This window comes from Podarcis gaigeae (genome assembly GCF_964106915.1).
Source record: "Podarcis gaigeae genome assembly, chromosome: 3".
Classification (NCBI taxonomy): domain Eukaryota; kingdom Metazoa; phylum Chordata; class Lepidosauria; order Squamata; family Lacertidae; genus Podarcis; species Podarcis gaigeae.
In genome coordinates, this window is record NC_139680.1 from 121073697 (window position 1) to 121089844 (window position 16148).

General features: G+C 52.5%; 2 protein-coding genes across 3 annotated transcripts in view; both read right to left on the reverse strand.

The window, feature by feature from the left end:
- Window positions 1-16148, reverse strand: part of LOC310842040 (sterile alpha motif domain-containing protein 12-like) — a 225228-nt gene that overhangs the window by 94833 nt on the left and 114247 nt on the right. The window lies entirely within an intron of this gene.
- PRR30 (proline rich 30) overlaps window positions 4863-16148 on the reverse strand; it is a 146572-nt gene continuing 135286 nt past the window's right edge. Inside the window, exons 2-6 of one of the 2 annotated variants that reach the window (XM_083733242.1) lie at window positions 12830-13194; window positions 10740-10791; window positions 10555-10630; window positions 10042-10134; window positions 4863-7355 (exon numbers count right to left, since the gene is read on the reverse strand). In XM_083733242.1, coding sequence (XP_083589368.1) covers window positions 5039-7355; window positions 10042-10134; window positions 10555-10630; window positions 10740-10791; window positions 12830-12949 — 2658 coding nt within the window. In that variant the 5' untranslated portion in view covers window positions 12950-13194 and the 3' untranslated portion in view covers window positions 4863-5038. Of the gene's footprint in view, window positions 7356-10041; window positions 10135-10554; window positions 10631-10739; window positions 10792-12829; window positions 13282-16148 lie in introns of those variants that run through there. The other variant, XM_083733241.1, reaches the window with a different exon arrangement.

A 16148-nucleotide genomic window follows, 5' to 3' on the forward strand; every position in this document is an offset into this window, starting at 1 on the left:
ATTATTATTATTATTATTATTATTATTACGCTGCCCTTCCCAGTTCAGGAAACCGGACTCAGGGCGGCTAACAACAAATTTAAAACACTTAAATGATGCAACAAAAAACAGCATAAAATACAGTATAAAACAACAATAAATTCAGAATTCAAAAATCAATTTAGGGGGAAATCCATCCAGTAAACATTAGATGATCACCAGGGCTAGCTGGCTAAATTAGTCCTATTTGGGCCAGTGAGGAGACCAGGGGAGAATTAGCTGTGGGGTCTCAGAGCAGGTGATCATCATAAAAAGGGGAGGGGAAGGGAAGGGAAATAAAAGATCAGACTGAATTCAAATTAAAGGCCAGGCGGAATAGCTCTGTCTTACAGGCCCGATGGAAGGAGGTTAAATCCTGAAGAGCCCTGGTGTCATGGGACAGAGCATTCCACCAGGTCGGAGCCACCACTGAGAAGGCCCTGGCCCTGGGGGAGGATAGTCTGACTTCCTTAGGGCCCGGGACCTCTAAACTATGATTATTTATGGACCTTAAGGTCCTCTGCGGGGCAGACCAGGAGAGGTGGTCCCGTAAATACGAGGGTCCTAGGCCACAAAGGGCTTTAAAGGTCAAAACCAGCACCTTAAACCTGACCTGATACTCCACCAGGAGCCAGAGCAACTGGTAAAGCACTGGGTGAATGTGCTATTTTAATAATTTATAATAAAAAAACAAAAAAAAAACCGCTGGCTGAACCCTTCGTTGCAATTAAAGGATTGTTTTTCCTTTTTTTATTTTACATAAATTATTGGTGGTCATAATTAGAAATTATGATCCCCAAGAAGTGCACAATAAAACAATTATAATAATGCAACAACAGACTCCCATTTCTTCACATGCCCATGCATGGCACATCGCCGCAGAAAATCCTGGGAACTGTAGTTCCCAGAGCTACAATTCCCAGGAAGCTTAACAAACTACAGTACCCATGAGCCTTTCAGAGGGGAAGAGAATCACATGCTTTAAATGTCAAAATATTGGGTTTCGAATCTGCTGGATGCACTTAATCTGCCCCTGGTGGTTGTTGTTGTTTTTTAAAAAAAACCAACAATACCCTAAAACGAGCATATATATGAGAAACAAACACCAGCAGCAATAACAGAAATGAAGATACGATACTAATTCAGGCATGCAAAATATCTTCAGTCCAGCAAGATCCGGAATGGGCTGTAACTAAGATGTCAAAATAGCCTGGGGCCAGCACACTTGCAGGTGTTTAGGGTGAGCTCAGGGTGGCAAAAGTGCCACCGACCTATGCCAGAGCCAGCAGGCTATAGTGATTAGGTGACCTTGGGGGCCAGCTCTGGCCTGCCTCTCAGCCTGGCCTGCCTCACAGGGTCGTTGCCGGGATGAAAGGAGGAGAGGGAGAAACAGGTGCACCTCTTTAGGCTCCTTGGAAGGAAAAGATGGGTTATAAATGCAAGGATTGTACTAGAGTACAGTATTATTATTATTATTATTATTATTATTATTATTATTATTAGTGGGCATCTTTCCGGGCCGTGCTCTGGCGAAGACCAAAACTGAACATCCTGGGATCCAAGCAGAAGCTGGGATGGCTTCTGTAATTCCAGGATGTTTTCCTCAAATTGGGCAGCTGACGGGTCTGGGATGGGGGACTAGAGGGGCCCCCTCTGGAAGATCCAGCCCATCACACACCCTGTAGTTGAACTGTGGAACTCCCTCCCACAAGAGGCGGTGATGGCCACCAACTTGGATGGCTTTAAAAGAGGATTAAACAAATTCATGGAGGAGGAGAGGACTATTAAGGGCTACCAGCCACAGTCAAAAGCAGCAATGCTTCTGAATCCCAGTCACTGGAAACCGCAGAAGGAGAGAGTTGTTCTTGTGCTCAAATCCTTTTTGTAGGTTTCCCAAAAGGGGCGTCTGGTTGGCCACTTTGAGAACAGGATGCTGGTCTAGCTGTCCTCTTTCTCTGCCCCCCTCCCACCAACACCCCTGAAATAAAAAATTAAGGTCTTATATGTATAATCCTGCCAACCTAGCAGTTCGAAAGCACATCAAAGTGCAAGTAGATAACTAGGTACCCACTCCAGTGGGAAGGAAAACTGCATTTCCGTGCGCTGCTCTGGTTCACCAGAAGCAGCTTGGTCATGCTGGCCACATGACCCGGAAGCTGTACACCAGCTCCCTCGGCCAGTAAAGCGAGATGAGCGCCACAACCCCGGAGTCGGTCATGACTGGACCTAATGGTCAGGGGTCCCTTTACCTTTAAAGCACGGGTGTCAAACACAAGGCCCGCAGGCCGAATCCGGCCCGCCAGACCTCGTCATGTGGCCCGTGTAGCCGCCGCCGGCCGCCAGCCTTCACCTTTTATTCTCGCTCTTTTTTTTTTTTTTTTTGACACAAGAAAGCCGCCTCTTCAGCGCATGCGCGGCAGCCTACAAGCCAGAGAACGTCTGCCCTCTAGCGGCGCCGGCCGTTCTACACAGGAAACCTCCACTTTACATGCATTCAGGAAACCTCCACTTGTTTTTATATTGAGCGCATGCCATCCTGTGATGTGACAGATCCAACGGCTGCCTGAACCCTTCTCTCCTGTACTGTAAGTACATATGATGTATGCGGGGGGGGAAGGGGGGTCTGCTTATTATTCTGCTTAAAAGTTTGCTTAAAAGTCCGAGCAGTAAACTTTGGATATACTGACCACTTCCGTGTCACTTTACAGTGGTATAGGGACCATAAACTACAATCAAATGCAGTGACAATAATTTATGATAATAAAGAGTGGACACATAGTCCTACAGATACAACCGGCCCTTTGAGGGTGACCAAACTGAGGAGATTTCACCCCTCCCATATCCAAGAATCTCCTGAGGAGCCTGCTGATTCTACAGAGAGGAGGAGCAATGTTCTGCTTTCTACTTAGTGAGTCAGTCAGTGAGTGTATCAGAGAGAGAGAGAGTGTTAGAGATCGTGTCTAGAGATAAGGTTGCTGCTAAGAGCAGCTGCAGATTCTCAGTGTAGCATTGATTTATGCTTAGATATTTTAGCTCTGTATATAGTTTTGTATCATAGTTGTAGCTATAGAATAAAAGGAAGATATTCTACAGACCTGCTCTCCGAGTGGTTTATACTCTGCAAGACTCTTCAAAACTCTGCTGCACAACGACTGTATTATTGGTCAAGTGAATCCGGTGCTCTCAGCTCTAAGCTGTGAGTCCACAGCACGGTGACCTGTCCCTGTGAGAAAGATGGTCGCTGGCAGTGCTACCCAGCTCGCCTAGCCCAGTCGGGGTTGAAGTGCATGAGTCCACTTGGTGCACTGGCTCAAGGGCGATGCTGACAGATGCGGCCCCCAATGAATTTGAGTTTGACACCCCTGCTTTAAAGGTAAAGGTACCCCTGCCCGTACAGGCCAATCGTGACCAACTCTAGGGTTGTGCGCTCATCTCACTTAAGAGGCCGGGAGCCAGCGCTGTCCGGAGACATTTCCGGGTCACGTGGCCAGCGTGACAAAGCTGCTCTGGCGAGCCAGCATCAGCGCAGCACACGGAAACGCCGTTTACCTTTACCTATGTATAATAAATGTTCATACATGTACCAAGCAAACACGTACATAAATATATAAACCACATGTCTGAAGCAGCACAGGAAAACAGCCATGAAGCCATTTTGGCTCCCAAACTGACCAAATGTTTTCTCTGCAAAGTCAAAGGAAAATGGAAAAGCATCCCCATTGTCTTTTTCTTCACAAATCCTGTCTTAAGGGTATGTCTGTGTATGAAAAGGGTGAGTGTGCTGGTCCAGGGGGGAGGTTACCGTGGGGCGAGGTCCAGGACCTGAGTCGAGCGTCGGCAGACAGTCCTCCATGGGCGAAGCGGGGTCCACAGTGGGGAGCCGGGCAAGGACAGGAACTCTGGAGGAACAGGACTGGGTGCTGGCCGAAACAGCTCATCAACGACGTTGCTCCCACAACCTGGGACCAGGGCTGACTGGCCTTTATCTTCTCTGAGGCCAGGGGCGGTCCCGGCCCCCAGGAGACCCGCCTCTCCTGGCCTTAAGGCGAGCACTCCTGGGAGAAACCAGTTCCCTCTGCCTCTCTGCCCTGAGCCTCTGCAGCTCAGGAGAGGCTGAAGGGTTACTGGACCCAGGGGAAGACTCACCTGTAGGCACTGAGTCCTCAACCACCTCCGGAGCCAGAGTGGATTCACCTGGTGCCTGCTCCTGAGGATCCGGCACAGGTGCAGGCGCTTCAGAATCAAGGCCCTGCCCCAGCTCAGCCGGCCCTGGAGGCGGGGACTCCTGTGCAGGCTGGGATTCCTCCAGTTCAGCCTCTGAATCGGATTCCCAGGCGATCACAGTGAGCCTGTGACCTGGCTCAGGAACTAAGTATTTATCACTACAAAAGACTGGCCAGGCTCCCCAGGGTATCAATCAAGCAAGCATTAACAGGTACCCTGCCAAACGGGAGATAAACAATGCACTCAGATTTCTGTTGTAGACCGCCATTTCTGTGATGTAAGTATGATGTTTCTGGGGGTGGTCTTGGACTCCAGGGCAGGCAATTTAAAATGTGGGCACACCTGGGTTCTGGGTCCTCCTCCTTCTCCTGCGTGTGGGGGGAGCACCCTGTTGCAACAGTTCAATAAAGGTCAGGCTTACGAGCTGCTTTGCTTCTCAAAATTCTCTGGTTGGCCTCTGTTATTTTCTCCAACTGATGGAGAACCTACAAAGGACTCTATAAGGGCTCTTGTGTTCCCCATAAGGGAACAAGGGCAGATTTTTGTTTATTACACCCCCCACCCGCAAGCTCACAGAGAAAGTACAAATGCACCAGCAAGAGGATGGGGGTACAGAGATGTAAACGTCCAGCCAATTTATTTGCAGCCTGGAACGAAGCAACACAGACCAGCTGTGTCCCGCCTGTGTAGGATAAGGAAAGCAAAGGTCCCTGCAGGAGAGTCCCTTCCCCAGCCCTCTGGCCACGGAGCCTTTTCTGCGCCAAGGCAAGCGGGCTGAGCGCCTTTGCTAAGGCCCTTAGGGCGCGCTGCTCCTGTGGGATTTCTGCTTGGACGAGGCCTTCTTGAATTGCACCGGGGAGGGTTGCCTGGGCAATTTCTTCAGCGCCCCAGACTTTTGCGGGCTCCGTGGCGCCTTGGGCGTGCCGAGCTGCAGGGACACCCTCCGGGAACTTTGCCTGGGGCTGGGCTCCAAGGCATTTATATTTGTGAGCAGAGAGTCCTGCCTGTGGAGCAAGATTCCCTCGTGGTTTGGGGGCTTGGAGTCGTCGGGAGAGGACGAAGGGGACCACGGCCTCTCGGGGGACTTGGGCAGGGCAGGCGGGGAGCCCTGCCTCTTGGGGGGCTTGACAGGTTTGCCTCGCACCTTCGCCCAGACATTCTTGATGCAGAGAAGCAGCCGCTTCAGGATGTTGGGGCGCTTCTTGGGGGGCACGGCAAGCACCGTGCTGGGGGCCGGCATTCGGAGTTCTGGCTCGGGCTTCATTTTCGGTGGCGGGATGGGTTTCGGGACGCTTCTGCCGTGGCTTTTAGGCCTCATGTCCAGCCTCTCTGCCGACTGCTGCCTGTGCAGGCGGACAACCTTCTCTGGGTCCCGAGGCTGGGGGGTGGCTGCCTTGTTCTTCCGCCGCTTGCCCTTGCTCCTGTCCAGCTTGGAGGGCAGCCCCTCTTTGCCCGGGCGCGTCCGGGAGGCATCCGGCTTGCACACCAGCCCCCACTCGTTGGCCTCGGACCGCTTGATCTTCAGCAAGAAGCCCAAGCCCATGTGGACCTCGCCTTCGCGCACGCTCAGCCGGGGGTAGACCACCAGGGAAGGGCTGTACCGCGAGGGCGGGTGGGGGCAGTAGGGGGTGCAGCGGCCGCACAGCAGGCAGACGGGGTACTCCACGCACGGCCGGCCGCGCCCCTTCCCCAGCCCCTTGGCTAGGGCCTGGTGCAGGTCCTGCACAGCTTGGTCCTGGTCCAGCGACTCCACCAGCGCGTGGGCCAGGCACGGGGTCTTGCCGGACGGCACAGCAGGCTGGCACACCTCCTGCTGCAGCTTGGCCGGGCCCAGGGCCAAGCAGGGCATCTCCAGCTGCGCCTGGCACATGAATAACGGGTCCAGGACTGGCGGGCGGGTGGCGCTCATTGCGTCGCGGATTGCCAGAGGCCTGGGGGCTTCGGGTGCAGTGGCGTCGGCCCAGCTCAGGCGTCGCACCTTGCGGTCCAGGGTGGCACTGATCTCGATCTCCAGGGGCTTGGCCTTTGGGCTAGCGGCTCTGGCCTTCGGACTGGCAGCTCTGGCCTTCGGACTGGCAGCTCTGGCCTTCGGGCTGGCGGCTCTGGTCTCCTTGGGGTTGCTGTGGGGCCTCCGACTGCCCCCGACATCCCTCTCCTTATCCTTGGGGGTGCCGGGTCTGCTCAGCTCCTTGGCCAGGGGGCCTTTGCCAGGACCGAAGAGGCCAAGTAGGGTCTCCAGGCCCTCCTTGGCAGCCTCGCTGCCCACCTCACCCGCAGCCAGGCCCCGGAGGCTGCTGTGACTCATGGTCTTGCATACAAGGATGGGGGGAGTCAGTAGCTCTTCCCGGGGCGGCGTGGGGGGCCTGGGGCATGGGCTGCGCATGTGGAGGATCTTGGGCGGGCTCTGGCGGCCCGCCGGGTGGGGCAGAGGGGGCGTGCGGCTGCGCGACCTCTGGCATGTGGGCAGCTGCGGGCTGGCGGCCCACTGAGGGACCCCGCCTTTGGGAGCTTCGAGGCTGACCACCCAGGACCTGCCTTTGGGGCTGGGGTCCCTGCGAGAGTGCATTGCCAGCACTGCGTCTTCTTCCTTCTGGCGCTGCTTGGTGTGGACGTGCCAGTTGAGCAGCTCTTGGGACTTGTAGTCCAGGAAGCCGATCCTGTTGGGCGGTTTTGGTGGGTGGGGTGGGCCTCTGGGGTGTTTGTTTGCGGGGTGCCAGGGAGGGGGGGTGCAGATGCGCCTGATGGTGGAGTCCGAGCAGGGTGTGGTACTCCCCCATTGCCCCTGCAGCCGCTTTTGGTACAGGCTGGAGTCCTGCTTGGGGCAGGGGTGGGGCTGGTGGTGGGGTTGGTGGTGGGGCTGGTGGTGGGGCTGGTGGCAGACCACCCTGGGGGGTTTGGGGAGATGAGCTGCTGGGGCTGCCGCTGCTTTGTTCAGGGAGGTAGGAGCCAGGGAGGGGGGCACTGCTGACCAGCTGTAGCAGGTGGTGTCAACTTCGACCTCTTCCTCCTCTACATCTCCTCCTCCTCCTCCTCCTCCTCCTCCTGAGGAATGGCCCCAGCTGCAGATGGAGGTGACGGACCCCATGGAGACATTGGACGGGGTCCGCGAGATCCTGGAGGGGGTCAGGTGGGAGAGGCAGAAAGGCAAAGGAGGTCAGAACAGGCATTTTTTTTGCTTCGTCTTGTTTGTCACCAGCAAAGGAATGTTATAAGAATGTTAAGGTCTCAAATATAGGACAAATACAGTGGTACCTCTCGTTGCAAATGGGATCCCGTTGCGAACGGGGCTGCAAAATGGATCCCATTTGCAACATGAGCAGAATGAAACTCGCATCTGCGCGGGTCACGATTCGCAGCTTCTGCGCATGCGCACGACGTCATTTTGCACTTCTGCGCATGCGCGAGCGGAGAAACCCGGAAGTAACCCTTTCCGGTACTTTCGAGTCGCTGCCGGACGCAACCTGAAAATGCTCAAACTGAAGCAAATGCAACATGAGCTATGACTGTACTCATAATTATATGAGCCATGTGTCTGAAATAGTAAGCCATTTCGACTTTCCCAATGACCTCAAATATTCCCCTACAGGAAGGGAGGCAAATGGGGAAAGCCTTCCCATTATCTTTTTACTTGCAATTCCTGTCTTAAGGGAGTATTTGTGTATGAATAGGGTGATCCTGTGACCTGGACTCAGGAAGTAAAGTATTAACCATCACAAAAGAATAGCCAGGCTGCCCACATAATGCAACCAGTGACCATTATCAGGTATCCTGGCAAGCAGGCGTTCTGCTGTAGACCGCCTCCTCCTGTGATGTATGTATGATGTTTTGGGAGATGGTCTTGGACTACAGGGTGGGCAATTTCAGAAGTCTATATAAGGGCTTGCGCACCATTGTTCAAGGTCCTCCTTCCTACTGCGTGTGGTGAGTAGGGACCCTGTTGCAACAGTGAATGAAGATCTGGCTTACTAGCTGCTTTGCTTCTCAATATACTCTGGTTGGCCTCTGTTGTTTTCTCCTACCGACAGAGAACCTGCAAAAGGACTCTATACGGCAGGGGTCAGCAAACATTTTCAGCAGGGGGCCAGTCCACTGTCCCTCAGACCTTGTGGGGGGCTGGACTATATTTGGGGGGGGGGAATGAAAGAAAAGAGAAGGGTAAAAAGAAATAAACCCTTGCCCAGAGGGACAAAAGTGCAAAGTTAATAAAATATTGTTATGAGTTGGCATTAGGCTGAAAGCCTTGGCATCCTTCTAATTCTCGGAATAGCCAGGCTAGCTTCCTGGTGAGGTAATGGGAACATAGATAGCTGAGCTGGTAGAGCACGAGGCTCTTCATCTCAGGGTTGTGGGTTAGAGTTCCACGTTAGGCAAAAAGTTCCTGCGTTGCAGGGGGTTGGAATGGATGACCTTCGGGGTGCTTGATTTCTGTTTGACTCCAAGGCTGTGGCTTGGCGAAGCAAGGCCCTTTGGGGATGTTAATGCTGTGAAGCCCTCCATCGTAGGCTCAGCTTGTATATACAGTGGTGCCCCGCAAGACGAACGCCTCGGAAGACGAACAACCCGCTAGGCGAAGGAGTTTTTCGTTTTCTTAGCCGCTTCGCAAGACGCATCTCCCTATGGGCTTGCTTCGCAAAACGAAGCTTGCCCCGCAAGCTCCGGGGACAGCGGGGAAGCGCGCGCACCTTCCCCTCTCTCCCCGGACCCCTTTTGAACCAAGGGGCGGCAACGGGGAGAAACGATTCTCCCCGCTGCCCCTTCCCTTGCTTTAAAACAGGTCCGGGGACAGAGGGGAAGGCGCGCGGCGCTTCCCCTCTGTCCCCGGACATTGCGGGGCAGGCAACGGGGAGAAGCAATCTTCTCCCTGCCGCCCCTTGCTTTAAACAGGTCCGGGGACAGAGGGGAAACTGTGCTTCGCAAGACGAAAAACTCGCAAGAAGAAAAAACTTGCGGAACGAATTAATTTCGTCTTGCGAGGCACCACTGTATGTGTGAATAAACCATGTATCTGTGGTGTCTTTATGTGCATCATTTCCAAAAGGAAACAGACCCTGTGCCTGCAACCCCTGGAAAACTGATCCGCTCAGTGCAACAGCAATGAGTCACGGGGTGTAGATAGGTTTGCCATATATCCAAATTTTCCTGGACATACCGGGAATTCTGCAGGCAACAGTAGCATCTGGGTGAAAATTGGGAAAATGTCCGGGAAAAGCCAGGCGTATGTCTGCTCATGTTGGCAATGCTGTTTTTGCCGTTTCCCCCTAAAAATGGCATTTTTAAAAAGCGATTTTGCCCAAAAGGCTCTGTCCAGATTTTCACTGTTTGAAATATTGCAACCCTAGGTGTAGGGAGTGTGTGTATGACCTTAACAGTACTTAGCTTACGTTTTTGGTTGCTATTTTGTTAACATCGTTAACATCGTTCTATAGATTATAAATGCCTTATTGATCTGCTAATCATATAATATGATTTTTGCTGTAATTGTGACGCTGAGGTTATTTTTTTAGTTGCTGTTTCGTTAAGTGTTTTGAGGTTGCAATTGTTTTATTGATGGTTTGTTAATTATTTTATATGATTTATGCTATTTTTGTGCTGTTCCATTATGCTATTGATATTTACTCTTTGTAAGCTGCTTTGAGATGCACCTGAATAAAAAGTGCCATAGAAATACAGTACATCAAATCAAATCAATAGAATCAAACTCCTCCGAATATTCACTTTGCAGATACTAAAGAGATATGAAAACAAAAGTTTTCTCCCCCTCAGACTGCAAGTGCATGGTGTTTTCTAGGATTTCCTTACGTGCCGCTGATGCGTTGCATTTGCCAGGCGAGATACTGGATGTTCTTGTCCAAGGTGTGCAGAGTGCGAGGCAAGCTCAGGATCTCGCACGACCTAAGAAAAACCAGAGAAGCAGGGCAGCATAAGAACATAATAAGAGTGTCAGCAAACTTTTTCAGCAGGGGGCCGGTCCACTGTCCCTCAGACCTGGTGGGGGGCCGGACTATATTTTGGCAAAAAAAATTAATGAACGAATTCCTATTCCCCACAAATAGCCCAGAGATGCATTTTAAATAAAAGGACACATTCTACTCATGTAAAAACATGCTGATTCCCAGACCATCCGTGGGCCCGATTTGGAAGCCCTTAGTTTGCCTACCCATGGATGACTCTCAGTGTCTACACTCCTTTGGGGAACTGGGACAGATGATGCTGCCTGTCTGATTTTTCATAGAATCACAGAATTGTAGAGTTGGAAGGGACCCCCCGGGGTCATCCAGTTCAACCCCCTGCACTGCAGGAATCGAGGCTCACCTCTTTCCCGATTCTGTGCTTGTGTTCCATCTCACTTCCGTGTCTGTGCTGATGTCTCTTGCTCCTTCTAAAGGTGCTGCAAAGAAAGGCAAGGAAGAGCCCGTGAACCGCGTGGCGGCGCAAGCAGCAGAATCCCGGCTGCCCCAGGGATGGGGCAGGAAGGTGGGAGGGCGCCCGCTGCTTACTTATCCATGCTGCTGGGTGCTTGGTCTGCTTCTTCTTGAGACAAGGAGGAACCTGTCGAAGAACAGCAAGGCGAAAAGAACAGAGCTGAAGGCAAAGCAGGGAGGCGGCAACAGAAGCAGGGGAGGAAACGGCGAGCGGGACTGAATCCCTTTCATGGTCTGCTGGGCCTGTCCAAGGCTTTCTGCCACCTGAAGCAAAGTGCAAGGAGTTTCCTCCTCCCAGGCAGACAGCTGAATCTTATTTCAGCATCCTTCCTTACACCCTGAGGACAGCGGCCTGGTTCAGTGGGTGCAGGGCAGGTTGCATGTCACACAGGCAGAGCTCTGTCCCACCCCGATGCCCATCTATGGCCGCTGCTTCACCCTGCCTCATGGTAGCGCCGGCCCCGTTAGTCTTGGTGTGTTTCAGGTTCCCCCAAGGTTTTTTTTTCTTAAGAACATAAGAAGCACCTGCTGGATCATCTTGCCCAGAACCTGCTCTCACAGGGGCCACTCAGATCCCTCTAGGGCAGCGGTTCTCAACCTGTGAGTCCCCAGATCTTGTTGGACTACAACTCCCATCATCCCTGAGCTCTGGCCTTGCTAGCTAAGGGTGATGGGAGTTGTAGTTCAACAACATCTGGGGACCCACAGGTTGAGAAAGACTGCTCTATGGGAAACCTGTAAGCAGGATCTGAGCTCAAGAGCGCCTTTGCTTCCTGTGGATCCCAGCAGCTTGAATTCACAAGCCTTCCTGCCTTTAATAATAATAATAATAATAATAATAATAATAATAATAATAACAACAACATTTATTTATACCCCGCCCTCCCCGGCCAAGACCAGGCTCAGGGTGGCTAACACCTGATATAAAAACAAATTGATTGAAATACAACTTAAAAACAAGATTAAAATACAACATTAAAAGATTAAAATATTAAAATACAGCCTAATTTCAATGGAAACTCAACTCTGAATGTGGAGGCAGAGTAGAGCCAATGTGGCTGGGAGCTATCCATAGCCTCCTCCTCCATGAATTTGTCCAATCCTCTTGTAAAGAATTGGCCTCCACTGCTTCCTCTGAAAGCATCAGAACAGCACAGAGGGAGAGAGGAGAGGGGGGGGGGTCTGCAAAGAGAGTGCAAAGATGGATCTGTCCCTCTGCCTCCACTGCCAGAGGTGATCTGCATTTGAAAGTGCCTTGCAGCTAGGAATCACAAGTGAGGGGATGGCTAGTTTCATAGAACTGTAGAGTTGGGACACCCAAGGGTCCTCTAGTCCAACCCCCTGCGAGGCAGGAATCTCAGCTAAAAGCATCCATGACAGATGGCAACCTCTGCTTAAAAACCTCCAAGGAAGGAGAGTCCACCACAGGGGAGACAACCTGGGTCCCAGGTCATGACATCCCCTCCCCCAGCCTTGGAACCTGACTTCCAGTGGTACCGAAACTCAGCTTCCAAGATCTCGAGAGACCTCAGGCACCCACGGCCCCCCATAGTTGGCGCCCCTGGTCCACCACCTCCCGAGGGAGCTAAACATGTTTAGCCAGGAAAACTAAACTGTTTTTTTAGTCATATTTTCTATGAAGAAAGGTTTTAGCATTTAACATTTGGGACTTTTTTTTAAAGAAAAGGCACATGAGAGGTGCCAGAATAGTTTGCTAAAAGTTTTTTAAAATTATGCACGGCATGGAGAAAGCAGAGGGAGAATCACAGAATCTTAAGAGTTGGAAGAGACCCAAAGGTCATCTATTCTAACCCCCCGCAATGCAGGAATCTTAGCTAAAGCTGAGCAGAGTCCACCAGTTCCACTGTCAAACAGCCATCAATAAGTTTCCCCAAATGTTTTGTCGGAATCTCCTTTCTTGCAACTTGAATTCTATCCCTCTCTCACAATGCTAGAACTCATGGAAACTCAACAACGCTGAATGTTGGAAGATTCAGGGCAGATAAAATGCAGCCCTCATTCATGCAGCGTAGTTAAGACTGTGGAACTCTCTCCCACTTGAGACAGTGAGTCCAGCAGCAACCAGTTTGTAGGCTATGCCGTTCTGGGTGCCAAGAACCAGAACCCCAGATCTCACCTGGCTCCAAAGGCTGAGCCTTACTTACCCAGGATATTCTCACGTTTTCGGCAGCCCAGTTACCGGCGAACAGCAACGAAAGCACCAGCAGCAGCAGCAACAGCAAATGGCAGCTATTTGGGATGGCATCCAGCAGGTTTGCCAGCATGGTCTTGGGGCAAGGCAGCTGCTCTGGCCGGACTCCAGGCAGGGAGTTCACAGGGCCCCTTCTCCCGAGGTAACGCTTGCATCACAAATGTCTTCTGTAGTCCACCCTGGTTGGCTCAGGGCCTCTCTGTGATCAACCAGCCAGCAGCAGAATGGGTGGCATTCATCCAGCCCTCTGAGCTGGGCTGGGCTGAGAGCCAACTAACCCCCAAGAGTGGCTCCTGCCCCACAGCTGAGGTTTCGATCCTGAAATGAGAGGACCTGAAACTCATGTACGCTTGTGCTGTATATTGCAGACCCGCCAAGGCTCCCTCTTTCCCAGATGGACAGAAGCCATCCCAGTTTCTGATCTGAACCTGGAATGTCCCGCTTTTCCTTATCACATTCCTATTTTCACTAGAGAAATGTGGGAGGGTATGACATTGAAGGCGACCCGGAAACAACTCCCTGGTCCTGAATGGGGAACTGTGTCCTTGAAGGACCAGGTGTGCAGCCTGGGAGTCATTCTGGACTCACAGCTGTCCATGGAGGAGCAGGTTAATTCTGTGTCCAGGGCAGCTGTCTACCAGCTCCATCTGGTACGCAGGATGAGACCCTCCCTGCCCGCAGACTGTCTCGCCAGAGTGGTGCATGCTCTGGTTATCTCCCGCTTGGACTACTGCAATGCGCTCTACGTGGGGCTACCTTTGAAGGTGACCCGGAAACTGCAACTAATCTAGAATGCAGCAGCCGGACTGGTGACTGGGAGCGGCCGCCGAGACCACATAACACCGGTCCTGAAAGACCTACACTGGCTCCCAGTACGTTTCTGTGCACAATTCAAAGTGTTGGTGCTGACTTTGAAAGCCCTAAACGGCCTCAGTCCAGTATATCTGAAGGAGTGTCTCCACCCCCATCGTTCAGCCCAGACATGGAGGTCTAGCGCCAAGGGCCTTCGGGCGGTTCCCTCCCTGTGAGAAGAGAGGCTACAGGAACCAGGCAGAGGGCCTTCTCGGTGGTGGCGCCCACGCAGTGGAACGCCCTCCCATCAGATGTCAAAGGCGTAAACAACTATCTGACGTTCAGAAGACGTCTGAAGGCAGCCCTGTTTAGGGAAGCTTTTAATAGCTGATGAATTATTTTATTTTAATATTTTGTTGGAAGCTACCCAGAGAGGCTGGGGAAACCCAATCAGATGGGTGGAGTATAAATAATAAATTATCATCATCATCGTTGTCGTCATTGTACAGCTGGAGAAGGATCAGGAAAGGGCAACCAAAATGATCCAGGGGTGGAGCAGCTCCTCTACGAAGTTGCAGCGTTTGGGGATTTTTAGTTAAGAGAAAAGGCAAGTGAGAGGTGACATGATAGAAGATTATAAAAGTATGTATGGCCAGGGGTACAGCATGGGGGGCGGCAGGGGAGCCTGAGCCCTGGCACACGGGTTTTTTTGGAGTACAACGATCCCCGTTCCATCCTGCCAGCTGTGCTGCGTCCCTCCCTGCACGGGCGGGCAAGGGCACATAATGGCCCCGCTTGGCTCCAGCGGGCAGGCTTGAACCAGTGCGCAGGCTCTGTAAAACCTCTGCACCCCATGGGTCGGTGCCCAGCAGCGTTGGCAGTGAGGACTGGCCTGGCGCGGTGCCCTGGTCTGCGCCACCCCGTCTGGCGCATGCGCAGCTGATTACAGTGGTACCTCGGGTTACATACACTTCAGGTTACATACGCTTCAGGTTACAGACTCCGCTCACCCAGAAATAGTACCTCGGGTTAAGAACTTTGCTTCAGGATGAGAACAGAAATCGTGCTCCGGCGGCAGTGGGAGGCCCCATTAACTGAAGTGGTGCTTCAGGTTAAGAACAGTTTCAGGTTAAGAACGGACCTCTGGAACGAATTAAGTACTTACCCCAAGGTACCACTGTAGTTGTCTACTTTCTTGACATCTGGTGGGAGGGCGTTCCACAGGGCGGGCGCCACCACCGAGAAGGCCCTCTGCCTGGTTCCCTGTAACTTGGCTTCTCGCAGGGAGGGAACCGCCAGAAGGCAGTGGCGTAGCATGGGGGTGCAGGGGGGCTGGCCGCACCGGGCGCAACATCTGGGGGGGCGCGCTCGCCGCCTCTGGAGTCTCTGAAGAGCCTCGGGCGCAGGCTGTAGCAGAGCCCCATGTCTTGCAGAACCGACGAGCTGTGCGCGCGTCCGGGCTGAAGGCGTCTGGCAGGCAGCGGCTCTCAGCGCTTGCCGCGGTCCCTGCGCATCAGGGCCGCGGAGGGCGCGCCAGGCAGCCCCTCCTCACAGCCCCGCTGCCGCTGCTGCTGCTGCAGCTGCTGGGCCATGTTGCATTTTCCTCGCCTCTCTGCCCTCCTCCTCCTTCGGGCAAGCGGCGTCGTTTGGGCAGCAGCGCCAGCGGCAACTCGCCTCAGATCACCTGACACGGACCTGCTGCCGCCGCCGTGGCTACCTTACCGTAAATACCCCAGCCCAGGCAGCAGCAAGAAGCTGGCAGCGGCAGCAGGTTAGGGGTTAGGGGGCGCAAATTACTTGCCTGGCCCCGGGTGCTGACAACCCACGCTACGCCGCTGCCAGAAGGCCCTCGGAGCTGGACCTCAGCGTCTAGGCAGAACAATGGGGGTGGAGATGCTCCTTCAGGTATACTGGACCGAGGCTGTTTAGGGCTTGAAAGGTCAGCACCAACACTTTAGTCGAGGCCCTTTAGTCTAGGCAGGGGTTCAGATCCCCTCCGTGGGGTAGAACGTGGTGCTGATAACACCAAGGTTGCAGCTTCGATCCCCGTATGCATTGCAGCTGCGCTGCAGGGGCTGGACTAGAGAGGATCCTCGTGGAAGAGAGTGACCACCACCCTGAGAAGGGAGCAAAAAACCGCCCACGACCCTAAGTTCTTTTGATAAATCCCAGGAATTCCAATGAGATTATTTGCAGGTAAATCCGGCAGCGATCCAGCGCTGGCTGGGGAGAGGACATTTTTTTTTAACTGTTTTTATTTTTCTGTACTTTGTTTTTTTTCCCTTCTTTTTATTATTCTGTAATCTTTTTTTTTTTTGAACCTTTAATGAATATCTTTTTTAAAAAATGAATTTTAAAAGAGTTTCTATATATATATGATAGCAGGGGTGTAGCTACCAACTGTTTTACTTAAACAAATAATTAGCAAATTGTTTATCACATTGGGCCTTACTGCTATATAATTTTTTAAAAGGTAATTA